Below are 27880 nucleotides of genomic sequence, written 5' to 3' on the forward strand. Positions count from 1 at the left end.
TCTGTTTGACATGCTTATTATGAGGTCTATTTTTCTTCTTATTAATACTAGTTGGTTGTGTATTCTTGTTATTATCAAAGTTATTGAGAAGACTGAAAACTTGAAACTTGGTAAAAGTCGTGCAAAAGTTCCCACGGATTAAAAAAAATTAATTTAAGATAAATTAGAAATTATTACTAATTTAAAAGTTTATAAATAAAAAAGTACACATTGATTCTTGTTTTATTTTAAAACTGTATCTCTTTCAAACACAGTTTGAACTCTCTTTTTCAGTTAAAAAAATAATTACTTTTATGATATTATGTTATATACTTAAAGAGTTTGAAGGTTAAATATAGTTTTGACTTTTGTAAGTAAATATATTTTAGTATAATTTTAACTTTTTTAATGATTTGTATAAGGAAATATATTGGTACAGTATTTAATTTATATATATTTATATGAATGTGATTGGATTTTGTTGTAACTACTAAGAAGAATTTAAATATAGTTTTATTTAGAAAAAAATATTTTAATATATATAATTCTTTTACATTTATTTAACATTATTTTTTATTTTCTATTTTTAAAATTATAAAAAAATATTTTTGTTACGATCATTTATTTTATACCATATGTAAAATGAATATAAAAATATATTATCTATCATTACTTTTCTATCTAAGACAAGATAGTATTTATTTATATGTAGTTTAAAATTGTGGAATTATCAGATCGATATGTTTATATAAAAATTTATATGTATACTTTTAAGTATAATTTTGAATATAATAAAAAGATATGTGGGTTGAGAAATGATGAGAAATTTAAAAGAATGCAATAATGTGTTTTTTTATGTATGGAAATGTACGCAGATAAAAAAAATTATATTTTTCTCTATTGTTTGAAATGGTTATTTTTGTATTCAGTGTCATTCAAGTAATGTATAATGATAATATAAATTGATTATTATTACTCAAACAATAAAACAAATGCTTAAATAATTATGTATGTAGCTTAAACAATAAGCAAAAGTACAACAGTGGTAAATATTTTCTTAAAAGAGTAAAGTCATGTATCTGACACACTACTTTTACATAAAAAAAATATGTTTGCACAGTGTTTTGTATATACTTATATGAATTTGATTGAATTTTTTTAAGTACTAACACATTTCATTAATTATAAGATAGGTTAATATTTACTTATATTCAACAGTTTGATAGTTTAAAAGTGTGAAGACTTTATGGTTGAACTATTACAAACAGAATTTAATGGTTGTAGAGCGTTAAGATATTTTTTTTTTTCATTCATTTTCATCAATTGTATGTTCTAGATGATTAAAAGTAATTAAACTTCATTTTCATTATAACTGATGTAATTTATTCAAGATGATGTGAATGTTATTGTACAATAAAATCTTTATTTGTTTATATGCTTTATCTTGAATTTAATGTCTAAGTTTAAAATTTTCATAAATAAAAATGTTTTTAGTTGTTGATAAGTGATTTGAAATATATACATAAATAAAATAATAAAGTGGATTGATTTTGAAAATGGTTTTAATTTCTCTTGATCATTCTAGATATATAAGCTTAATGCAATTTTAGTGTTAAATGAACTAAGAAATTAATAATTTAGCATATTAATTTAGAACTTGTTCTAAAAGAATGAGTTTTTTTATATAAATGTTTGAATGAAATAAGGATAAATCTGATAGAGTATTTACATCATTATTTGATGAAATCTAATTTTAATGAAGTTTTTATTAAAACATTTTATAATTTGTTAGAATTTTAATGTTTGTAATCTGTTTTAATTCTTGATCATTTTAACAATGACTTATTTCAAAGTTATAATTACTAAATTGGCATAATTAATTAGACAATGAAGCATAAATTCTTCAAATATATATATATATATATATATATATATATATATATATATATATATTTTAAACTTCTATTTACTATTTGTAATGAATTAATATATACTTAAAAAAAGTTAACATTTAATTGATCATTCTTGACTCACACACAATATTATATTCTTATGATATAAGTGACATTTTATTAACTCACACAATACTTTTATGATATATGTGACCTTTTATGGGTAATCCTTGTATGTGATTTTTAATTTAGCATATTTGTCATGTAAATGAAATATTATGACTTTATTGAATGTTATCACTTATATTAAAAAGTGTTAAAAGTTTGAAATTTTTTATGCAGTAAATGTTCTAATTATCTCATGTTCTAATTAAAGATGACCGAGAATTATGACATTTTATGACAATACTTTTAATATATATTGTTCATTGTGATGATAAATACATTTATTTTGATAACCATGTACCCGTATAATCTTTATGTATGCGGATGATTAATGAATCATAACATATACATATATGTAAAATTTATATCATATCAGATAACAAGACAATAGTGTGTACAAGTTCTATTTATTTTTTATTTCAAATTTTTAAAATAAATTTAATTGGTTTGATACTATAATTTTAAATGTACGTTATTTTTTTTTTTCAATTACTTGGTAGGGAAGCTGTATATCATTATATTATTTTCAATCACTAATAGAAGAGAAAAACTATTAAGATTTTAGTGATATCATATATAATTTATTTTTACTTTTTATAAAAATTATTCATAAATATTCGGACAAATATTAGCAAAAATGAATATCTTTGAATATGAAAATAAAAGACAAATTTAATATTATTGAGTATCATTATAAGAAAAAATGTATAATATTTTACTTCAAAGATTAAAACATGTAGAGTCAAACTTGCAGAGCCTCCACTCCATTGTGAACTTAGTCACTAATTTAAGTTTAAAAATATATTTTTCGTTGTTTTCATTCAATGATTCATTTACAATCTAATTTAATTTGAGGTAATTATTGGATAAGTTTTTTTAATCTATCTGAGAACTTTCTAGTTCATAGATAAGTGTGGGGTTGTTATCGTTACGGCAGTAACTTTTTTTTTTTTTATTATTTATAATCTTTGGATTGAGTTTAGATAAATTACTTCTCCAAAAGAATATGTTTTTAGTTTTTAAATTATTGGCTGTTTCTAGTTTTAGTCCCTCTTTTAAAATAAGGTACAATTTGGTTATCATTCTTTTCGAAACTTTGGTTTTAGTCCTCGAAAACTAACACCGTTAAAAATATGTTGATGTGTCTAACGTCTCTGCCTAACTGATTACACGTGTCAGCAAAAAAGCAATTACACGTGGACACTTATTACACGTGTCAGTGAAAAAGCAATTACACGTGGACAGAGACGTTAAACACATCAGCACACTTTTAACGGCGTTAATTTTCGACGACTAAAAACAAAGTTTCGAAAAGAATGAGGACTAAATTGTACCTTATTTTGAAGGAGAGACTAAAACCAGAAACGACCAATAATTTAGAGACTAAAAACATATTTAACCCAAAAAAAAAAAGGTTAGTATAGAATGAAATATATGCATTTATTGTCTAAGAATATATAAAATCATTTATATCAGGTAAGTCCACTAAATGTTTTAAGTCATTTATAACTTTTGAATGATATACTAATATATATAAGTTTTAAATTAATGAGCATATAGTTTTTGATAAATATGAAATTTGAGTTTTATCTTCTTTTTTTAAAATAAAAAATGTATAAATATATATAAATATATATATATATATATATATATGTATGTATGTATATCCAAATATTTATTAAATAATTATTTTAAAAACTTAAAATAATATTATAAAAAATTATCATCAAAAGATATATATATTTTCTTTAATGTTTAATAATAATAAAAATATAATTACATAAATTTCATAATAAAGAGTTAAATGAACTAAAAGTTATTTAGTAGTTTGAAATGAAAACAAATATGGAGTATAAACACATCACCTTCTCAATATACAATTAAAAAAGTGAGATGCTACATATTTTATCAATTTGAAGTTCCAATCAAAACAAGTTTAAAACATAATATATGCTATATAGTACACCAAACACAACATGTAATGAACATAAAATTAGATTATCAGGAAGGACATAATTTTGTCATGTCTTACAAAATAAAATTAAAAAAGACGACCCATAAGGGTTGGCAGCTAATCATGATGTCCTATATTGATATTTAATACTAGTTTTGATGGTTACCAAAAAAGTATGATATATTAGCAAAACTGTAGCGATATTTAAAATTTATTTTTGGAAGATGGTTGTCCTTTTCATTTCCTTATCATACAATGTTAGTTATCTTTACTATTTATATTTAATGGAAGACAATAGCAACTTATGTTTCATGAGATAAATTAAAAAATACATATTGTGTACAACATATTATGTTGCGTTACAATACAATATATTATATTACAGAAAGCGGACATAATGGAAGGGTGATCTGCCCTGAATTAAGTTGATCATACTATCATATTTAAAATTGCTTTACTTAAAATACAATTTGTAAAATTAAGCAATTAAGACTATTTAATTTGGAAATTCAGAATAGTTTAAGTTAATCTTTTTTAGTATTTCTAAAATAGTTTTAAGGTTTTTAGTTTTTGAACCTAAAAAAATTAAAATTAATAAATATTTACATAAGTTTCCGTCATATAATATGGTAATTCACAGATGCATCATTTATCGGTAAAGTGTTAAAAGTGCAATTTATATGGGTAATTCACAGATGCATCATTTCTTTCAATCAAACACGCATATGAAATATACCAGTATCTAATGATAACCTAATGAGTGCATACATGATTAAGGGTCAAAAGAATGGTAGTAATTAAACAACGGAAGACACACATTAAAGTAAAAGTTGCACAATAATAATACTAATGGGGAAATGTCAATCTGAGTATTACATGACAGAAAACTGAGAAATCTCAGAAGATGTACGAGAGAGTATAACAGAAAATAACTTTTATCCGATAATAAGTCAGCCCAGCATTACCAAACTCTTATGGAAATTCTCCCATAAGCTGCTGATATTCTTATCTTTTGAAATTCTTTAAGCCATCACACTGTTCATTCTTTTCAGGCAAAGATGCAAGTGCCAAGCATGGAGTCAATAATCCCGTCCTTTATACGGCATCTCCTGTAAAAAAAAATTGGAAGATTGAGTTTCCAAAATGCTGACCATAGAACTTATCCTGGAAATATGCCAAGGAGCTTCCAGATCAAATGTCTAAACGGTGAAAAGTCCTGCTCCGTGCCTCTTACAAGGAAGGATGTCCAACATCGGCATATATAAACCATAGAGATAACTATTCTTATCATGTGTCTTTCTCACATTAAGATGCACAAAATTAAAAAATACACAAGTGAAGCCTTCTAATCAGAGTAATGGAAAAGGGAAAACATTTTTTGAATAAAAACTAGAAAAAATAATAGAAACTAAAAATTATGAGCAAAACATGCGAGTCCTTACAGGTTGGAAGCTTGGCACATATAAAACTTGCCTAGGATGACCCAGAAGTTGTCCATACTGCGATACGATTAAAATATTACATAACTGAGACTTCTTTGACCATTAAAAGTCACCAAAGAGAAACTACGAGTAAAATCCCACCTGTGGTCCGTTTGGATGAAAATATGGCTGTGATGGCATTTGTGCCACTTGTGGATTATACATAACAGGTTGTGGCCCAGCAAAAGTAGTTCCAACCTGCAAAACATAAGCAATTTAATCAAACAGAAGTCAGAGGTTACAGGGTACAACTTTTCGACCTTACTATGAAAAGATAGGTCGATTTGGTACTAAACCAATAAGCTGAATAATACTATGATTTGCTTAAGATTTTTCTCACCAAACAAAGACGGTCTCAAGGCATGGTCTACAGAGATGAGAAACAAGACAAGCATGTAATTACTAACATTCATCTTTTTCACATCCCATAACTAATCAGGAAATTCATGCCTTAATAAAATAAGTTAAAGGACCAACCCAACCTAATAATCATTGAGAAGTACACAAGAAGCACCAATCCATTCAATATCAGTTCATGACAGCAGCCAGAAATATTGTTAGGCCCAGGCAATCAATATATAATAAATACACTGAACGCCTCGAAGAAACCTTTAAAAAGAACTCCGTGAAAACACTAATTACAGTAGTATAATACATAATTTCCTGATTGCAGAAAGACAATAACATTCCATTAAATACTTACTCCAATACCCATAGGCATGGCTGGCATATTTGGTACGGTAGATACAGTAGCTGGGTAATAAAAGGAACCATCAGACACCGGGGAGCGGGGCCTAGCATGTGCTTGGGATGGCATAAAACTCTTTGCATTGGGGTTCAGTTTGAACTCCTGACAACAACAAAGGGGAAGCTCTGAGAAATGCCAATAATATAAAAAAAAATTGTCTACCTTAAAATAATCAGCAGTCGTAAGTGAAATTTACAACTTTGTAAGATCAATCTTGCACTTTCTCACCTTGGCATAGGGATTCAGAGTTGACTTTTCCGAAGACAGGGAACCAACCGAAGAACTTGGTGATAGACCCGGACCAGAGGTTGATGTAGAACTACCTTGTCTTCCACGTGAAATTACAGACTTTGTTCCCCCAACCGACACAGTTTCTTCAGGAGTCTTCAATAAAATATGAGTAGAAGGAGCACAGGAGGGCCCATTAAAAGATAAACCCTCTTCCTTAGAACTTTTGTTCTTGGACTCAAGTGATGACTTTAAATCTGCACTAAAAGTTGCCAATATCAGAGAAATATAACATAATAAAAGAACCAATCAATGAAAAGAAAGTTCAATTGCAGGTGAGAGCTTCTATTCCGAAGCATTATCAAATCAAGTGCCGACAAAAAGCTTCATCACTTCCTTCATAATAAACAGAATAAACACTTGAATGAGAGTGATTAGGTTACATCCACATTAGTTTCAGGCACGGTGCATTCAATTTAATCAATTCGGGGAGCTGAGAAAGAAACTATACTAACCCTGAGATTTTGACAGTTGGACATCCTCTGCTTGCTGCATCAATTAAAAGTAAAAAAATAAAGAAAATGAGAAAGATGAGATTTAAGATTTTATAGCTATCTCGTGTGAGATATTTGAGCAGATATGATCTGACAGTTGTAACTCTGACTCACTATCCAATTTTCTTCCGCAGTATTATCAGTGGCTCCATGTAGGTTACTAGCCGAGTTCTCCTGAATCCTGTCAGTTGGATTTAAGAATTATGACAATGTTGATATTATGCTTTTGTGTTTCAAGAGCCCTTGAGCAGAGAGATTACAATAATTATGATGAATTTAATAATTCTATAAAGAAAACCAAAAAAAGATTAAAAAAGGTCGACAAATATACCTGATTTCACCATCTGAAAATGAGCAACTCTGGGCAGGGAGTTCAGAAGCTAACTGCTTAGCATGATCATTAGAACCAGAACGACACAAATCCATAGCAGTAGTTGACTGGGGTAACTCCGAGTGATCCTGGTGATTAAAGCAAATGTAATATCAAGCTAAATTTACGAAATTAAGTGATTACTTTATAAGGAACAAGGGAGGAGAAAGCAAGAGTATGAATAAAAAGGAATATCATATTTCTTTGTTTTGGACACGATTTACAAAATTTGTAATATGTTTAAATGTTAAACTCATACTGATTTCAAAAACAGAAAGAGACTGAAAACATTTAGCACACTTCCAAGCAGAAATTATACATACAAAAATTATCATAACTCTACAAAAATAAATCAAATGTTGCCTGCTTAATTGTGATATTTTATCGATAGTACTAGCACAAGAGTTGCTACATTGAAACGTCACCTTCCCCCACCTTAGGCTGGAATTTAAGATACTAACACACACCCAAAATTGGATTTGGATGTAGTGTGCTTGTCAAAACCAATATCCTTAAGGTTTGGGTGGGGGTGAGGATGAAAGATCATGAAGAGGCGGTTGAAACACAAGTACCGAAAATATAACAGGGTTTTTTTACATATTTAATACAATAAGTAATTAAAATATGTAATATAATACCACCAAATATCAGGCAAGAATTTTATGTATTTATTTCCAAGTTATTGCACTGTATTGTTGAAACATAAATTTGATAGCGATTATGGAAAGGAAGGAAAAAAGAGCAGAAAGATAACAGAAAAGGTTAATTTCAAATGAAGGCCCAGAACAAACCACCCAGTTCATGGGTTTCAGAAACAAAAAGAATAAACAAGATGCACACTCCCCAAAGTGATATGTGACCCAAGTGACCAGAGTTAAGAGACAAAGATGTCTGATGTTTGAAATAGAGAAGAGGAAGTTTGAATGATTTAGAGAGGTCAAGACAAAAGAGACGTAGGAATTCCAGACCTCTCAGATGTAAGTTGTGGTATTTCTATCCATCAGGGCAAGGCTCACCCAGCTCACCAAACTCAGAGGATTCAATGGTTCTGGCATGTTTACCCAGGGTTGCCACCCAAAAATCTAGAAGTTTAACAATGCTCAATACAGACAAGACATGTGATCCTCCAAGTAAGGTCACGATAATGTTGACAGCAATAGGATACTGTTTAATGGTGTTCCCACCACAAAACGAGTGTGTTTCCAAGGCATCGATCACACTCCTGTCAGAGATGTGTACGTAAATGGTGATTAAGAAAACTATATGTTCATATTTATTATACTTTTGAGACAAACGTTTTTCCCCATATGCACTTCTCCCTCTCACTCTCCACATTCTACATGAGTTCTTTTGTGCTAGAAGAGGGATCATTCTACTGAAGTAAAAGCACTGAGAAGCAAATGTCATCCAGTTATCTCACTCGTAATCTGAAGCCCATGAGGGAAAAAAATAGAGGTCAAATGATTACTATAAAATCCCATTAGCAGATAAATCATTTACGCAGAAACATGATGAGCCTCCCAAACAGCAAACATCCTCATCTCGTTCTAACACTCATACCCTAGTATTCAATACAAGATAGAACACCAGTAATATTCAAAGTGACAAATGATTTAGCGTATAGAATAACTAAAATATAACACATAAAAACTGGTTGAGGAGATACCACAGAGGAGAAATTAGGCCATGTTTGAGCTCCATTATTGCCTTTCTGACCACTTACTTCGCCTGGTCTCTTGTTGACTAAACCATAAATATTATCAAACCTTTCAGAACTATGTGAATCCAACTTGTCCTCATCTTCATCGTATCCAACATCATCAGCAATGTTACCCCTATAGACGGAAGAAAATCTGGTTTCTTCATCAATATCAAAGTTATTGTAAAGGCCTCTTTCCTGTTCATAAAAATCAGTTTGAGGAATCCAAATAGATAATTAAATAACAAGATACACAAATTCACAAAAGGAGAAAAAGCCATTGAAGCCACAACAACCTCTGCTAGATGGAGATCTTGGGTTTCCTCACCCTCAATTTCTCTTGCAATTCTTAAAGCTTGCTTTTCCAACTCTCTTGTCTGGGGTCCTTTTTCAAGCTTTGTTGTATATAACTCCTCATTGAATGTGCTTTTTACACCGAATAACATTTTGTTTGTTTCAAACTGATCCCATCCCCTAAAAAAATACAAAAATAATTGTCAACTTAAAGAAAAAATCAAAACTGAAGATCTGTAAAGAATTGTAATAAGAAACCCTGAATATAAAAAATGGTAGTAGCAAGCAATGTCACATACTCAATTGTGTCTAATCTTATTAAGTAAAGACCTAGCACAAAATCTATTTCCATTTTGCCATATCAGAATAGTTCAATATGCCAATATATTTTCAATAATTCAACCAAGAACATTTCATAGCTTCCATAATAGCTACTAGACATCTACTATTTTTGTCTTAGATCACATTTTTAATAAACACTTGAATTTAGAGATGGAAAAAAAATCAGCGAGTATATCTCAAAGATGAAGGCAACAACCTATGTCCTTAACCTAAAGCTAGGTACACCCAAAACAACTTTTATATAAGCTGTACAATAAAACAATATCAATTATTTCAACACTCCTCTCAAGTTGGAGCATAGATTGAATTATAGGCTCTATTAAAGACTTAGTTAGAATGTTTGCAAGTTGGTCATTAGTGTTGATAAATTATGTACTAAATTCCCTAGACAACATCTTTTTAACAAAATGACAATGAATAAGTACTAAAATGGGTTTGGTTCCTTTATCTGCAGTTTCTCGGCCACTTCTAAGTTTAAAGAATTACAGATGAGACTCATGAGCATGCATCTGGATGTCAAGCCTTCAAGGAAAAAAAAACAATTCTATTCTGACCAAGAACAGCCTAGTGCTATAATGTTTCTTCTATGTGTGGGATCCACTGAAAGCAACCCTATCATCCATGAAATAAAATTTTTAGGTATAACAAGAGAAATATTAAACCACCTATTCCAAGGGCCATCAAAGATATTTTCCAGTTCAGGGCATTCTGGATCTTCTTCATCGGGTACCCATCGCTGTAATTCTCTGCCCGTCTCTACATGACGAGATTGAGATATTACCGAATCAACCATTATCTCATGATGCATGTCATAGTGAGGTGCACTAGTTTGGTCATCTCTGAAAAAAGAAACATCCTGCCAAAATAAAGAAAAAAATATTTTCAGGAAACAGATTGACAGCATGTTCAATGCAACTCAGCTAACCTTGAAGACCTGAAGTAAAACCTTCCAACACCATTCATTATTATATTGATTCTTTTTTTGTTTGTCTGTTTTTAAACAACATAGAATTTAAACTTCAATTACTATCATGATTTTCTCAGTATACAGCAAATATATGAAAGACAGCAACCTTTGCTATAACTTGTACAAGGTCATTAGAAGGGATAATTAAAGTCTTAGAAGGAGCTTTGCTGAAACCAGATCTCTGTCCTTGCAAGGAGCCATCCTTTGTCAAACAAGCCATTCTCAAAATGATTCCTATAATAACAGTAATGAGTACAAAAAAGACAGCAAATTCTATACGGTCTATAAATATAATAATTAAAACTAAAGGTTGCAATATATTAACCACTAAAACAACACAAAAAATATCATTGTCCTCAATATCAGTAGATCAATAATCACACAGCATAACAAAACATACCATAATCTTTGTCAGTATTTGTTGCATGAAATATTCCAGAGTATATAGATCCGTTTTTCACCTGGACTTCCACATGCTGCCCAATAAGGCATGATGTTAAATATACTAGTCGATCATGTGAAGGACTCCCATAACCGACACCTTTACTGTCAGTCACTATACCTGTAATCATAAATATCAGCAAAGTAACAACTAAAATAGAAAATAATAAAAAAGTCAGGCCTGAAGTCCACCTGTACCCGCTAATCTGCTGGTGGCATTTGACTTTCCAGAGGGGATCTTATAATCAGACTTAGTTGCCCCTTCTTTCTCAGATTTCCGACGGATGTAACCATTAGATGATTTAGGCTGCTGCCCAATTTGTTCCAAATTCATCCTCACCCACAGCCCTTGTTCCACTAATCTAGAATACTAAGGAAGTCAATTTTCAAGACTTCATTCTATAAAAAAGATGGCAAAGAAAGGGTATACAGATATTTGTAAAACAAAAAATCTCGAAAGACTTAAACCAACATTATAATGCAGAAGCATATAAAATAAAATAACCAAAGAGAATATTTGCAAAACAGATACTTTATATAACACAGGTAAAATACAACACTTAAAAATTCAAGATATGATACAGACTGTTTATGTTAACATGAATTGAAAAAAAAAAAATACTCTACCCAAATGCACAATATTTGAAGAGAGACAGGGATAGTTTCTAATTAATACACGATTTCATTTGTGGATGATAATCAAATTTGATGAAATAAAAGGAAAATAAAAGTACTAGTAGAGTACTGATCATTATCATAATCAAGTAAACACAGTTGCATGTCATTCACTTGCCCATATCACAAAATATTCCCTATCCTATTAACATGCACAAGAATTATCATATTTTTCCTATCTCTGTTAGAATGTCCAAAAAAGCATCATTAGTCTTACTAAAAAGAAGTTTTGACTATATAATTGTCTATTATTTACTATAGCTTTAAGGTTACAAAGGACAAGATAGAGAAGTATTTAATGATTTTAATCCTACGAGGACTTGTTCGGTGGTGAAGATGTGATAGGATACAAAAATAAGTTAAAACCATGATAGGATAAACATTAATCATATTCAATGTTTAATGCAAATCATGATAAAGAACAGAAAACAATATGTTGCAGTGGTGGTGGCAATGCTGACAATGATATTGGTAGTGATGGTAGTAATGAGATGTTAGCAACAATGATAGTGGTAATGATTATAGTGACAATAATGACAATGGTAATATCAAGATGATGGTGATGGCGGCAATGGTGGTGAAGGAGAGAGTGATAACAACAATGGAAGAAGTGATGGTAGTTAATAAAAACGATGTTAATGGGTTAACAATAATGATGATAAAAGTAGTGACATCAATGACGGTGGTGACAATGTATTGGTAGTTTCTATGATGAAAATGATGTGATGATAGTGATGACCCAAATCATAATGATGGTCACAATGATGTGACAATGGTAGAAGTGGATAGTTATCCTTTCCTGTATACCAAACAAACAAGGTAGGATAGTTATCCTTTCCTATCCTAGCCACCGAACCGACTCTTAAAGTATCGAGTTGTATCCCACACATGAGCAACTGCTTTTTAGAAAAAACACACACATATATATATAGAGAGAGAGATATGTTGGGGGATCTCATATCAAATAGAGATATGGTCAAATTATAGTATACATGTGGATGGAAACTTTAATTTCAGTTTTGCGAAATTGAGTTCAATCCAAAGTTTACTTTATCAAAAGGTAAGAAGAGCTCATCCTAGCAAGGATTTTGGGGCCTATTGTCTCCCATGCTATTGAACCACCTACAAATCTCAAGCTTGGATGAACAATTCTCTGTGTACGGTGTGTATTGGAAATCCTACCTTGACTAGAGAGATGGTTAAACTATAATATATAAATGAGTTGTCACCTTGCACACTAGTTTTGTGAGTATATATGTGTGTTATTCCCTTTACAAGCGAAAAAAAATGCATTTATCTTAATCCAAATCATCCAAAGCCCCACTCATCATGAAAATACAGTATTTTACTCCTCAAACTCCAAACCTCTTTTACTTTGTTACGGCTCAATCTTGTCCAAGAAAAATCGACCTTCAAAAAACAAAACCAAAAAACCACTCCCCTGTCACTAAACCTAAAACATAGCGTGGAAATTAGAACCTCAATGCCCTGGATATAAACACCAACTACAAACATCAAGGTCTTCAAAATTTCAAACACCACCTCCAACAGTTGACTACAAAGCCTAGCGTAGCAGAGCCATCCTTTCTTCTTCGTAATGAACCTTCGTTTTTACTTTTCCTTAACCTTGACCAATTTTCCACTCCTCTGCCTCCTCAATTAAAAACTTAATCAACCAATTAATTTTTTTAGCAGTGCATTGAGGAACCAACAAATGGAGTACAAATTTCATCACCCAGGAATGAATAGAATGCAAGATATTACCAGGTTGATTTTTGAAAATGGAATTTATACACGAAACAAAGAAAGTGGTATTCGTAGGTTTGACAGAATTGGAAAAGAGAAAACGATACCTGCGATCAGAATAAGAATAGCGTTGAAGGGTGTGGGGTTCGGAATGAAAACGACGTCGCAGCGACGGAGACAGAATCAGAATCACAGTTCTTCTTACTTCGGTTCTCAAAGGCGTAGGAGAACAGAGAAAAAAAATTGAAAAAAGCTTCAGAACACTTAAAATGAAGTTTATGCTAGCGAAAACAATTAATTAATTAATAATAACTTAGAGATAATTGTAAATAACGATCATTAATTCATCTCTAAAAAAACTATCATTATTATGAGTCAATATAAAGTCCAGCATCATTTTAATATTTGATATTTACTTTTTATTGTTTTATGATTACACGATATTGTCAGATAAACTAGAATTATTCAATAATTTGTTAATTTCGATACAAACTAATATTTTGGATTTTTTTTTTTCACAGCGTTGAAATAAATACGCATTTTAAATTTGACAAAAAAATAAGTTATATCATCAACAAAAAATAACCGCTATAGTTATAACTTTTTATTAATTTTTTGTTATATTTTATTACTTTATGAATTTTGTAAATGTCTGTTTTGGAAGATAGATTTGAAGGAAATAAAGATTAAAGTGTTGTTGTTTAGATTAAAAATTGATGAAAAATGAACAAATTTGAAATAAAAGTTAATAAGTAACATGATGATAAGTTATTTTGTCAATTTTGAACAAGCTTTCGGTCAATTTTGAACCCGTTTGATTGAAAATCTGTATTATGTTTTGGTTTTGTTGAATTAATAAAATTGGATAAGAAAACACAAGATTAAATATATTTTTAATTTTTAATAAAAATTAAAGATAGTTATTTTTTAAATTTTTATTTAATTTAGTTATTTAACTTTAAAAAATTTTATTTAATTTTTATTTTATTATATTATTCAAATGTATTTTTTTATTACATTTGAATTATTGATACCATTAAACACAATTCCGTTTTAATGTTAAGTTTAAAATATCAAATAAACTTAATAAATTTAGTTAAAAAAACTAAATTCATAAAAATAAGAAATTAAATTAGTTCAAAATTTTAAAAAAATTTAATTTCAATTTTCACAAAATTTAATAATTAAAAATATATTTAACCCAAAAGTTAGTTATGTCTAATCTCTTTGAATTTTGAGTTTTTGTTTTGAAAACATTAAATTCATTCAAACATTCCATTAGCTAATATTTGAATCATGAGAAAGATTAGTCAATACTTCATTTGATTAAAAAAAAGAACATTTTCGTTAACAGTCTATAAGATTATTTTTTTTATCATAACTTTCCAGATGAACTTATCGAGAATAATGACCCTTGCTTGGTTTCTCATAACACAAATCAAATCCTAAGCATAACATTTTCAATACAAGCACTTTCAGTGTAACCAATTAGCATAGTTCACCCCTCCATGGAACTACAATGTGATCAGCAGAACCAGAAATTCAAAGTGCAGCTCACAGAACTCTGGTGGCAGTGAAACTATACTCCAAAAATGATAATAATCTGATGTGATCCTTTTAAGAAATGTGGCATTGTGCTTAATTCATTCACAGTGGCAACTTGATTTTCTCAGACCATTTGAAGATATCAGAATACACTCTATCACCTCCTAGATCTTCTCCTCTGGCCCCTGCTGCCACTCTAATAACATCCTCAATCAATGCAAAGTTTCCCATGATGTCAACATGAGCACCACTTTGTGTGCCTCTTCCTTCTAGCAAGTTGGCTGGAGGAGAATGATCATATTCTCTAACGTATGTGCGAATGCCAGAAGGGTTGAATCTTGTTTTTCCACGCCAACCTTTAGCACACATGAAGCCTGAGCTCAGAACTGGCACTGTCTCATCCCCATCAACAGTGTAAACTCCACCTTGCAGCCACCTATCTTCACCATTACCACCATCTTGTGTAGGGTCAATTTCGAAGGGAATGTAACAGGAGGCAAAGGGAGTTAACTTGTACACATAAGATCTTTCAGTTGGTAAGCCAACTCCATACAAAGAGAAGATTTCCATATCAGGAGCATTTGGTAATCTGCAGTTATTTTTAGTGTAGAAAAAGACATCAATTGAGCACACAAATTGAGTTACTGCAAAATCCCAGTATGAGAAATGGTCAATAGTACTACACTGTCAATATCACATTGTAGGAGCTAAAACTATTCTGGAGCACTACCACCAAAGTAACAATATCAGAAATGTATAACAATAATAAGACTAACAAAAAAATCTTACTTTGTTTCCAAGGGATTTGACCAATACTTGTAGTGACTGTATTTAGGATCATCCAAATTGTCAGCAATTCCATAAGAGAAATGAGCACTACCACGAGCCATCATCTTTGGAGCAACAAAATGAAGCAGGTCTACGATTGAGCCAGCTGTGTAAACCTTATGTTCAGCAACTGCTCTTACTCCCTCAATTCCCATTTCATGGTATTCGGTCCACACATCGCGACACGTGGTATTAGCAACACTGCGACCCTTGAGGGCACCCTGTTAACAAAGTCAATATAAGCTATAAACATAATATGTTCAGAAAACTAGATAAAAATATAGGGTAGAAGTAGTCTTAGAATTTAAGTTTATGAACTAACTCAATGCTATAAAATTGACTTTTAAAGTGAGAATTATCTCAGCCTTATAAGAACTATGGTACTCATATCATATCTCTAATATGATATGAGATCTAAACACACATCCTCGTATCCAGAACTAGACATTTGGAGTATGGTGAATAAGGGTTGGCCAAGTAGCAACACCCCCATCTTACTGATGAATAAACATTTAGAGTGTAGATAAATGTAGATTCCATTAACAGATCTAGAATACGCTTCGATAACCATCACAGAAGTTGAGCTTAAGATATAATTCAATCTTACAAAATTAGCTTAGAAGGTGAGAAAATTGTCCAAGTCTAACTAATTAGCCATTTCTCTAGCATACAGTGGTAGAGAAATTTAAAGATCCATTGTTAAAATGAGCTCACCCGAAAGTCAGTTATCTCAATCTCAGAGGAGGGTGCCTCAGCCACGTCTCTTCCAAATGATATCATTCTTCCATAGTTGACGACAGAATGTGTTTCATTTGTCTCTTGGTGTGCTAGCTGAGTATAACCATCGCTGTTCTTTCTCTTGCCAGTGTGATAGCCTTCCTCTGGTGACCAGTCAAGACCACCCCATATAGTATCTCCTCCTCTTGGTATCATTGACATTGTTGAGTCCCAAGAACGAGTCATCCTCATTACATGTTGCAAGGTTTGAAGCCGAAACAGATCGTTATCTAAAAATCCTGGAGCTATTGTCCTTGATGTATAACAAGAAAGAACCAAATTAAGTTTAAGTCTAACATGCTGAACAAAAAAATACTGATATAGCATTAGTGCCTATGCAATCTGAATTCCCTTTCTAAATGCAGATAAATAGTAGGAAAAGCAGAAAATGTTGAACAGGACTATTTACTTGGCAAAATCTGTATTTAAAAAGAAGAATTCGTAAGGAGAAGACAACTATTAAAGGTATTATAAACTACAAAGCATAGCTTATTTAAACAGCTAGAACAAACAGGTAGGTAGGACAAAGTAGATAAAATATGATCAAATATGACGAAACTTTAGCAATAATTTTCTTAGAACTAACATGACCAATAAGTAAATTTACCTGGCAACAGCAATATCCCTGGCCTCAGCTGAGAAAAGCCCTGCTATAGCCTTTGGGACACCTAAAAATGGCCCACCAATGTTTAAAACTGCCTTTATATATTTAGAACACCAATCTGGTCCTCCACCACCACCCATTGGAGCTGGTGCTTCAACCCATTTCATAAAATGAAGAAAGTATAACACACCCATTGAATGTGGAATAATAACTGCCTTGTTGCCACCATTAGTAGCAACCATAAGTTCTATGTTGCTTTTTATCCGACTAAGTGTTTGATCCCTCACCTGATCAATTCATTAAAAAAATCAAAAGAAGAATCAGAAATTATTTAAAAAACATACACACACACACACAACTCCTTTTATCTTATGAGTCATTATGAATGTACTTCTTCAGGTGAGGGACATGGGCCACAACACAAGAAAGGTAGGTAGAATCAGTTACAGAATATATACCTCAGTGTTCTGAAATGCTATTCTCCAATCATACGCAGCCATGTACATGGTTTTTTCTTCATAACCAATGCGAGCCAAGTTAGCAATCAGAACTGCCCAAACAAAGTATCCTGCAGCAAAGTAATCAGCAGCTACAAGTCCAGAGACAGGCCTAACTCTTATGCCTGGTGGATCTAATCCTGTTTCATTGTCCAGTGACATGTGATCCACCCAGCATGAAGGTCTGCAAAACATCCATCAAGAAACAAAACATAAATTCTCAATCCCACCATATCTAGGCCTACAGGAACTTAGTTACTAGTATCACAAACATAGGTTAAGATTGCAAGTTAAAAAGAACAACAAGTACGAAGTGGCATGTCAAAGGATTCCACAAAGCAATAAAAATGGCAATCTAATGTGAGTTTCTCAACTAAGGATAAGCAACAAAAATGGCAATCCAATCACAAGGCAACAAACTCACCATTGTACTACGGTCTGACATTTCAAAAATACCAAAGGGATGGTGAACGATCTTATACACCTTATCATACTGTATTTAGGATTATCATTTCTATTTGGTAAGCTATCCCCACTTTGATGTTTAAATTATGCACATTAAACTAACACGGGTAAAAAGAATTGGAATGTTTTCCATTGTGATATTGATGAATTAAAGTCTCAACCAACAATTGTACTTCAGTACCAATTCAAATCAAAAGATTAATTTTATTTTAATAAGAATAAATTATGTAAGGAATTTTGTAGGCTATTCAATGGTGCAGTCTAAAATACTGGAAATTCCTATATCAGAAGTTCAATGTTTGACCATACTGAGGACTGATTGTTGCTTCAACCATCAATCAATGACTACTTGAGAAATCATATTAGTTTAAAATTCTCAACACTTTCAGAAAAGCGACCGATAAAGACAAGTTCAAGGTGGAATTTAAAACTAGACAACTAAATATTTTTCTTCCCAAATGAATATTAGTAGGGGCATAAGCACAGTGCTTGAGGACATATTGATCAGTCAAAGGTTTACAGTAAAACAATGATCAAACCACACATTATTCAAATAAAGACAAGTTATTGTGAGAACAAACTCTCTCACGAGAAGATATTTCAAACAACAATAAACGAACAAACAAAATAACTCAAAAGGGAAAAGTTTAACTATCTCAAGCAATTTCGTCACAAACCAAGAAACGAGACCATAAAAGAAAGTCCCCTTTCAATTCATTGCTTTCAAAGACTCCGCCACCTATAATGGAAACAATTTGACAAATCCATCCAACATTCCAAAACTAGAGTGACATATTTCACCATAAATCACCAAACGTTACCTATTTAGGACCATTCCAATCTGCCATCACCCATCATCATCCTCATCACCATCAACCAAAAACAGAAACACGACATACGAAGAACATAAACCACTTACCTTGTGGCCGACAAAACAAGCCGCATCCATGCATCACCATCGAATCAAATTAAGGTAATGACTAAGAATAAATACTCTATGCACTAACAATGTAAAGGAGTTATACAATATCAGCTGATCACAAACGTTCATGTATGTGAAGTTTATTTGACTTTTATAATACTACTAATAATATCTTAAAAAACATACTAAATCTGTTTTTTGATCAGTTAACAATCTAAAAAGATTATGCTAGCGGTGTATAGAAATTGAACTCAATGAACAAAAGCAAGCAAGAGCTTTTATCATAATCAACAAAAAAATAAAAACAGAGACACAGCATACCAACACCATAAATCACTGACCTAGTAGAATGACAAAAGAAGTCACAAGCAAATATCACCATCAAATCAGATTTAAACAGCAAACAAAAGCAAGAACTAGCAAATTTGTTTGGTGGTGATACCTTTTATATACTTCTCCAAAGGTACCACCCCACAAGCGTTTCCTGAATAATCCTTCAGCACACTGATGACCCTCCCATAGTTCAAGCCCCCCAGTGACAATCCCCGGCACAAAAACAACAGGGTGCTTCACCCTGAGCCCCTCCTTCTTGAGCTTAAGGCCCGGTGGATCAGGCATGGGCCCAGTAAATGCCTCGGTCACGTACTGAGGAATCGAAGAAGGCATCATTTGATACAGAAAAAGAAGAAACCACCACACCGTGCAAATGCACCCCACCCACCAGCAACAGTGATCCAAGCACGACCATTTCCTCTTCCTCTTCTCCCTCAACTCATCTTTCATCTTCTTACTCTTCTTATTCTTATCATCTTCTTTCTCCTCTTCGCTTAGAACATTCGGCTCTGAACTTGGACCCGGAACCTTTTCCGGTTCCGGTCCTTTTCTCCGACGAAGCAAAGACATCTTCTACAACACGTCACAAGCTTCAAACTTCAATTTTCTCTGGAAAAAAAAAATCACTTTTTTTCAGTTTCTCTCCTTTTCTTGTTCCGTTCACTTTTGCCCCATAAATTACAAACGCACCGGGTTGCGTTATTTTCCTCAAAGATTGAAGATTTAAACGGAAATCAAAACCCCATGATTATAAATCGCATTGGGTAGCTCGGCCAGGTCTTAATTTTGTTTTTCTTAATAAAAAAATAAGAAAAAACAAACAGGATTTCTTTATCTGAACATAAAAATGAGCATCAAAGTGGCGTGAGTTATTGGCTATGGCATCTGTGAACCACTGAACGGAAACTGATCTTGAAGCTATGTCTTCCTTTTCTCTCTGTGTCTCAGATTTTGTCGAGAAACAAGGAGAAGCTTATCAGGAATTTTTGAAGGTGCGGTTATTGGTTGTGTAATTGAGTGATGGTGGATCTCAGAGAATGAGCTAATCAAAACCGAATTCGATAACGTGGCAGAAATCAATTGGTTCTAGTCAACTATCTGCGTTCGGATCAAATAATGTCAATTATTTGAGTCTGAGGGGTCATAAGAAGAACAGAGAGGAAGACGTGGTTTGATAAAACAATTGTTTTTTTCTTCCTACTTGTAGCGTTTCTTATGAGATAGATCATTTTGTCGAAAATTATCAAGTATTTAACTAGATTTCCCTATAGATATTTTAATTTTGACTTGTCGTGTTATGATTGTGTGGTCTCATTTGTTAAACTCAAATCATAACTTGATTTTTGAAGAAATACTATTTTTTTTTATCAATTTTTAAAGAGATGGTTTTTTAAATTTGAATTTATGTGTATGGCATGTTAAAAAATTGCATTTGTTTTTATCACTCATTATGAATATAATACAAGTAATTTCATGTTTAAATTTAATATGAGAATATTTCTGTATTTTTAACTGATGATGAAAAAGATCCATGATAAATGTAAAACATCCATGGTAGTAGTCCTGTATTTATGTAATTAAAATTAAAGATGACAAAATAAGTAGATTTGACGACGGTAGGTGGAATTTTTTTTAGTGAATAATGAGTTTGTCATGTCTAGTTTGTAAATGCATGTACCCTTTTAAAAAAATATATTATATAGATGAGATACTAAAAATTACTTATTGGAATTAAAATAAAACATTTTAAAAAATATTTTTTATCTTGATATTATTCAATGTAATTTAAATAATTAATGCTTACAAACTAAATTTAAATTGTAATTAAATATTTTAATATGTAAAATAACAATCTTAATTTTGTTAAAAAAACTACTTATTAATCATTAAGTTTTTTTTAAAAATATTATATTAAAAAACTAAGGATCCATATACATTTTATTACCACTTTTTTTATTATGAAAGCAACATTAACATATTTTGTCGTACTGATTAAAAGACATCAACTTTGACATAAAGTTAAACTTTAAAGCGGGAGAATTCCATTGTATTCTTAAGTTGCATGTTGAAGTTATTGTTTGAAATATTTAATTTAATTTGTCATTCTGCTATTAATGTATATTATGTGGCATTCGATTCCCTTTATAATATTTATTGTAATCTCTATAATTAATTAATACTTTATCGGTATATATAGGGACATGTTTGAACTCTTTTTTACGACATTGAACGTAGTCTAATAATGATTTGCTTTTGAAAAATACTTTTATAAAATAATACCTAATAACATTATTTGATTAAATGATTTAGAAGGTTTTTGTTCTCCTTTACTTTGGTCGACAATGTATTAAATAGTGGCCATAAAGACGGTGTCGGTAGGAAAATGCATAGATATAAAAAAAATAGTTATTTTATAGAGTGAATCTTCAAGTTTGTGTATGGAAGCGTCTCATGATGTTCATTTAGTCTTTATAAGTAATACAATTATTAAATATTTTTTGGATGCGAAAACAAATAATTACTTTACTTTTGTTGTTAATCAAATGTTTTTGTTAACGTTTATGACTTTTACATGTCATGTTTATGTAATGTGTTGATTATACATATAAACATATGATATTGTTACATTAAATTAATATGATAGGGTTGGGATTTGCTTACTTTGCTAGACAAATTTGATGTCAAATACTTCTCATAATTAAAGCTACAATATTTTACACTTTTAAAAAGACTTAAAATCTTAATAATTTGTTTACTTTTATTTTTATCGTCGCTCAAATTATTTTATTATTCTATTATAAGATTGATGGAAATTTTAAATTTTAAAAAATGAAATTTAATTATTTTATTATTAAAAAAAGTCAAATATATAAATAAAAATATTAATTAATTAAGTTTGATTTTATGAGTACCATATTTCTTTATAAAATGTTTATTTGTTTGTATCTATATACATTTATTTATATGATTGAAGATAAGAAATTGTTATCCACTTATAAAATCTTACCATCTTAGTCCAAAAGAAATAAATTTTATTTTTTACTTTTTTTGGTTAAGTCATTTATGAAATCTAACATGAATTGGATATTTGAGACATGCCTATGAGTCTTTTAGGTTCAAGATTAATTTTTGTCTTATTACTATAATAATTTTTTAGATCATTTGAGTTTGTTACTTATAGATAGGTGATACTATTTAAGAGTTACTATTCTTGAAATATAGTTGAGTCAATGGTTTAGTAAAAAAAAGAAGCTAGTTATTTTTTAACCGTGTTTCAATTTATTGATCTTGTAGTAGAGATTATATGATTATTAAATAAATTTAATTTGTAAAAATTGTGTTGTGATTAAAATTATTGATAAATATTATAATTGAGGAGTTTATATAATTGTTGGAGAAACCAAACAGTCACTAAGTGAAAATGAAATGTTAAAAATCCAAAGAACCTGAGTTGTTATACTTATTAGACGAGCCTTATGAAAAATGCTATCGAGGGTTTGGATCACTAAGGGGATAAAACTCCCACTTAGTAAAAATATTTTTATAAAAATTTAAAGAGCTCAAGCTAGTTAGATCAACATATGAGTTTTGTCTCGTTGGACGAATTTAATTGATTTTACTCCTGGTATCTAGTTCTCATGCGAGTCAATTTTCTTGCTAATTAAAAATAAAATGATGAAATCTAGTGGACTAAGAATGAATTGGTTACTGAACAAGTTAGGACTCGCTGAGCAAATATACTCCAAGAGGTGTGTTGTTGAGCAAGCAAGGATGCTCGCTGAGTGAGTTTAAGCTTTGTAAAAAATCTCAACTCTATGCCACTGGACGAGCTTGTATCCCACTAAGTGAGAGAGAAATATTTCTAAAAATAAAACAAAATGAATTTAAATATTTTAAAGATAAAATGGATGGATGTGTGTCCTGAATAAAAGCCTAATTGTTTTGCTAAAACATATCGTGGATGTGTGTATGGCCAAGTACAGTTTATTGTTTTTCCAAAATCTAATGTGAATGTGTGTTTAGCTAAGTAAAACCTAAGTGTTTTGTTGAAATCTATATGAATGTGTGTGTAACCAAGTAGAACTTGAGTTTGTTGCCAAAATTTACTATAGAATGTTAATTTATTAGTGCGTGTTTAAGGTGGATGTAGTAATTATCAATAAAAAACACTTCATTAAGTAATTTTATGATGTGTATATTGAATGAAGATTTCAATAATGAGTGTAAGAACCTAGAAAAATATAGTATTAAAGTAGATAGGTGTATTAAAATAATGAGACGAGCATTTTATTTTAAAATAATCTTATAATATAAATAGAATTTTCTAAAGCTCTGTTCATTATCTAAATCACCTATATCTCTCTAAAACATTATTCCCTTTTGTTTTTCCGACTCCTCCTTAAATTTTCTCACACTTGGGCCGTTTGTTTGACGAGCAGGAGGTGCCTAGATAATCCTGGTGTCAAGAGCAACAACCTATACCAATCAATTTCTTGTTTTTAGTCGGTAAGTCATTTTCCCCTTTCTCCATACGTTCTTAAAACTTTGATCATGCAAAGAATCCTATTTGTGTGTATCTAGTAGTGTTTTCTTTTAATTTCTAGCTCAATTTAGGTACTAAAGTTGATTTTTATCATAAATCGGGGAGTTGTAGGTTTCTATAGAGTTTCCTTGCGGCACAAGCTTTAATTTGGGGTTTTCTAGAACTGGGTAGTATTTCTCTAAGGTAAGGAAAGCTAGAAATGTCTTTGCATTTGAATTGATTGGGTATGTTGTTGATATTATAATTTCTAAACTGTTGAGTTGAAATCATGTTTTAAAGTAAGTGAATATGATGAAAATTTATGGTTTTGAAGCATGAATGATGATCTGAGATTGTGAACCTGCATTGAATGATGTGTGCTCTCTTAGTTGGTGTTTATGATGTTAGAAATTTGTCATATTAAGGTTTGGTGATGATAAGGAACAATTTACTTTTGGTTTCATAGTTAATTTGGAGGAAGTAGAGTGGTAAAATTGAGAAGTTGTGGTTAGAAGTTAAGTTGGTTTGTTTGAGCAGCTTTGGTATGTCAAATATGACTTGTTTGAACCTTTAAACTGGTCAAAAGTGTGTTAGAAGTGGTAGATTTGATTTTGGGTTTATAAGTTATGATTTTAGAAGTTTTGAAGTAAGAATTGGTTCATAATCATTATAAAATGATGATAGGAAGGTTTAGAAACATTTAGTCAAGTTTAATTAGGTATATAACACAATTTAGGAGTGTTAAAAGTTGGGAAAAATAGTTAGAATTGGTAAATGGGGTTTGAGTTACATAATTCTGCAAAATTTTGTGTTGTAGAATTTCGTGCTGCAGATTATGCAGACTCGTTGAGCGAATAGATTCGCACAGCGAGTAGTCTTGGCGAGTGGCTCTTTGTTTGAGCAATTCGCACAACGAGATGATGCGATGTGCGAATGGATGTGGGGTTTGCTCTCTGTTTGATGATTTGAACAACGAATCAGTGCGCTGAGCGCCTGGTTGTGGTCTGGGGTCACTGCCAGATTTATTCGAATAGCGAAGGGGTGCGCATAGCGAGTGTTTGGGGGGTCTGGACTACTGTTTAGACTTTCGCATAGCGAATTGGGGCGCTATGCGAGCGGTTGAGGTTTGGTACCACTGATAGTTTAATTCACACAACGAGTTGTGTCGTTGAGCGAGTGTTTGCGGAGGTTAGCTCACTGTTAGTGGATTCGCACAACGAGCTGGGTCGCTATGCGAGTAAAGTCAGTGGTCACTCAGCGAGTGTAAGCTCCGAGCAACTGTCCCAAGTTATCATGCATTTCTTCTATTCATTATTCTTTATTGGTTGTAGTAATGAAATTGATTTAATTTTAGATAATGTATGATCATATATGAGTATTATATAAGTGTGATAGTAAAGTTTATGGTTTCAAATGATGTGGAAGAGAATTTCAAGGAGGAATTTCTAAGTGGTGATTGTCAAGTTTGTAAGTATGAATATGGGAAGCTCAGTCTTGGAGTTCATCCTCACATTCTAATGGTCACCTATTCTCAAGTAGAGAGGGGTGAGTCATGTCGTGAGAATAGTAGGAGGTCCTAGCTTAGGGGTTTTTCCTTGACCTAAGGTGAGTGATAACGGACTAACCTTGTGTGGTAGCTTGGGGTGGGCCAGTTGTTTCACCACAAGTGCACGAACTGCCATAGTTACATATTCATACTAATCCGGATGGTCGAGTCAATTGTTGATTAAATATAGAGTTAGTTTGTTTGGATATGGTTGTGTTGATCTACTTGAAATTTTAATTGTATTAATATATCATTGCTTGTTTTATTCTAGCTTACCCTTCTATCTGTGCTTGTGTTATATGTTTTCTTGGTTTTCTTTCTTTGTAATGATCATCCTGTGAATGTGAGCAAAGGGAGATGAGGTATCCCTTGAGTAGGCTCTTGATGGAAGCGATGCTGCATAGTAGATGTTTTCTGAGCAATATTTGTAAATATTTTTAGTGTAGGTTGGTTGTATATAAAGTTTAAATTTTATATTATTTTGAGATGATGGTAAAACTTTTCTTTATATTATGTTCAGTAAGTGTTTAATCATATCCTTGGTGTAATGACTATTTTATATAATATTATTCTATATTTTATAATGTTACAATAAAACTATCTTGACTTTATTAATATTTAACTCATATAAAAATATATATTAAGTAGTAAGTCTTGATGGATGAATGTTCTTATATAGTTTAAAAAAAGAATCACGTCTCACAATCACAAATAAAAGTAATTTATCTTGTCATAAAAAAAAAACTTACTTCATGATATATAATAAGAGAAGAATTTATGAATTTAATTCAATACAGGAGTATTTCGAAGATAAACCTAAATATCTATTTTATTTTGAATTATTGGTAAATATTAATCAATATAAATATTTGATTATGACGATAGTGATTGAGATAATTTTTTTGAATTAAAATCCATGTAATATTTTATAAAAATATTAACTTATCCTGTGTTATTTTTAAGTGCAATGATTATATGATTAAGAAGTAAATGATATAAAAGAACTCAATCAAATTACATGAAGATCAAAATAGTGGTTCCTCTAGTTAGCCCTTTACCATCCGTTTGAAATGTATCTTTAATCAAAGCTATATTTTTTTCAACTGATTTTACTTTGAATTTTCACAACATAATTATGCCATGAATTATTTATTAAACAATTTTTTTCAGTGTGTACAATTACAAAGTGTTTAATGATTAGGTCAATATATCCAGTGAGTAAATGCATTAGTGTTTTATTCTTCTTCTACTAAATTCAAAGTGAATAAACTCACATAAACATATATAATATTAGAAGAAAAAAAATCTAACGTTAGCCGTAAGATTTATTATTTTATGTTTGTCTCTGTTCTTGCATTTTATTCCCCAACTCTCTCACGTTTTCTTGCCGTTTCGCATTAACAAAAGCATCGTCATTAACGCTTTTTATTAGTTCGTAAAATAGTATTTTTATTTTAATAATTGCACCAAATCCAAACAACTAACACTAATCACGCTTATTTTGAAGGTTAGTTAAGAAACACTCAGAATTTCTTGCGATTATATATATTCTTTTTGTGTTTCTTTGTTGTGAAAGAAAAGTTAATGAGATTTATTGTATGCTTCACGTGGATTAATGATTATGCTAATGGTGCCAGCTTTTAGTGCACATTCTTTAAGCATTAAAATATACTACTATTGGTTCTTCAAAAACATGCAATGAATTAGTATTGGTTCATATTATACATATATTATGGAGTGAAAATGCTAAAAGATAATTCTAAAAATAAATTATTATATTTATTTTTAAATATGTTTTTAAAATAAACTTCACAACTTATTAAAATCATTTTTAAGTTGTTATTCGTTATATGTTAAAATAAATAGAGAAAAAAAATTACATATCGTGCAATCTTCAAGAAGCAATGAAAGAAGCCCGTGGGCTGGAAAAAGTAAAGGGCCCTTTCAGATACGGCCCACTTGGTTAACGCTTTCAAAAATATAAAAGTAAAAGTTATAAAGAAATGACTTAGCGTACATTTAGTTGCACCTTTTTTAATAAAGTAATTTTTAAAAAATTAAATTAAATTTTATTAAATTGATTCTAATTCTGATTTTATATTTTCAATTAATTTTAAATTCATTAAAAAATTTACTGTTACAGTTGCTTCATGTATATGAATAAAATAGAGAGATAGTATTGATTTTATATATTATGATTTGAGTTTTGATTATATCAACCTGCAAGTTCATGATGCCACATTTTCTTCCCCTTAATTTATGATATTTTTTTCTACACAAATGGCACAAACGTGCTTTTTAAGTAC

At 30.8% G+C, this 27880-nt stretch overlaps 2 protein-coding genes across 9 annotated transcripts; both read right to left on the reverse strand.

The window, feature by feature from the left end:
• Nucleotides 1-4808: 4808 nt before the first annotated feature.
• LOC108319332 (polyadenylate-binding protein-interacting protein 3) lies at nt 4809-13830 on the reverse strand. 8 transcript variants are annotated; one of them, XM_017550433.2, is made up of 15 exons: nt 13643-13830; nt 11307-11476; nt 11074-11235; nt 10780-10907; nt 10372-10562; nt 9367-9544; nt 9038-9268; nt 7333-7460; nt 7116-7182; nt 6963-6996; nt 6448-6704; nt 6175-6321; nt 5574-5669; nt 5433-5489; nt 4809-5099 (listed from the first exon to the last, which is right to left on the reverse strand). In XM_017550433.2, the coding sequence occupies exons 2-15, from the start codon at nt 11446-11448 to the stop codon at nt 5070-5072; spliced, it is 1848 nt and encodes a 615-aa protein (XP_017405922.1). In that variant the 5' UTR covers nt 11449-11476; nt 13643-13830; the 3' UTR covers nt 4809-5069. The 8 variants fall into 8 exon arrangements, with proteins under 8 accessions (XP_017405922.1, XP_017405925.1, XP_017405923.1 ...); XM_017550436.2 differs by having other exon boundaries at nt 11313-11476; nt 13643-13799; XM_017550434.2 differs by having other exon boundaries at nt 11307-11484; nt 13643-13798.
• Nucleotides 13831-14930: 1100 nt separating this feature from the next.
• On the reverse strand, nt 14931-20672 carry LOC108319333 (phospholipid:diacylglycerol acyltransferase 1). The gene is made up of 6 exons (XM_017550438.2): nt 19616-20672; nt 17748-17970; nt 17293-17576; nt 16623-16938; nt 15870-16129; nt 14931-15669 (listed from the first exon to the last, which is right to left on the reverse strand). Exons 1-6 carry the CDS (start codon nt 20074-20076, stop codon nt 15183-15185), a joined length of 2031 nt encoding a protein of 676 aa, XP_017405927.1. The 5' UTR covers nt 20077-20672; the 3' UTR covers nt 14931-15182.
• Nucleotides 20673-27880: the final 7208 nt, after the last annotated feature.

Source organism: Vigna angularis, chromosome 9 (assembly GCF_016808095.1).
Source record: "Vigna angularis cultivar LongXiaoDou No.4 chromosome 9, ASM1680809v1, whole genome shotgun sequence".
NCBI lineage: Eukaryota > Viridiplantae > Streptophyta > Magnoliopsida > Fabales > Fabaceae > Vigna > Vigna angularis.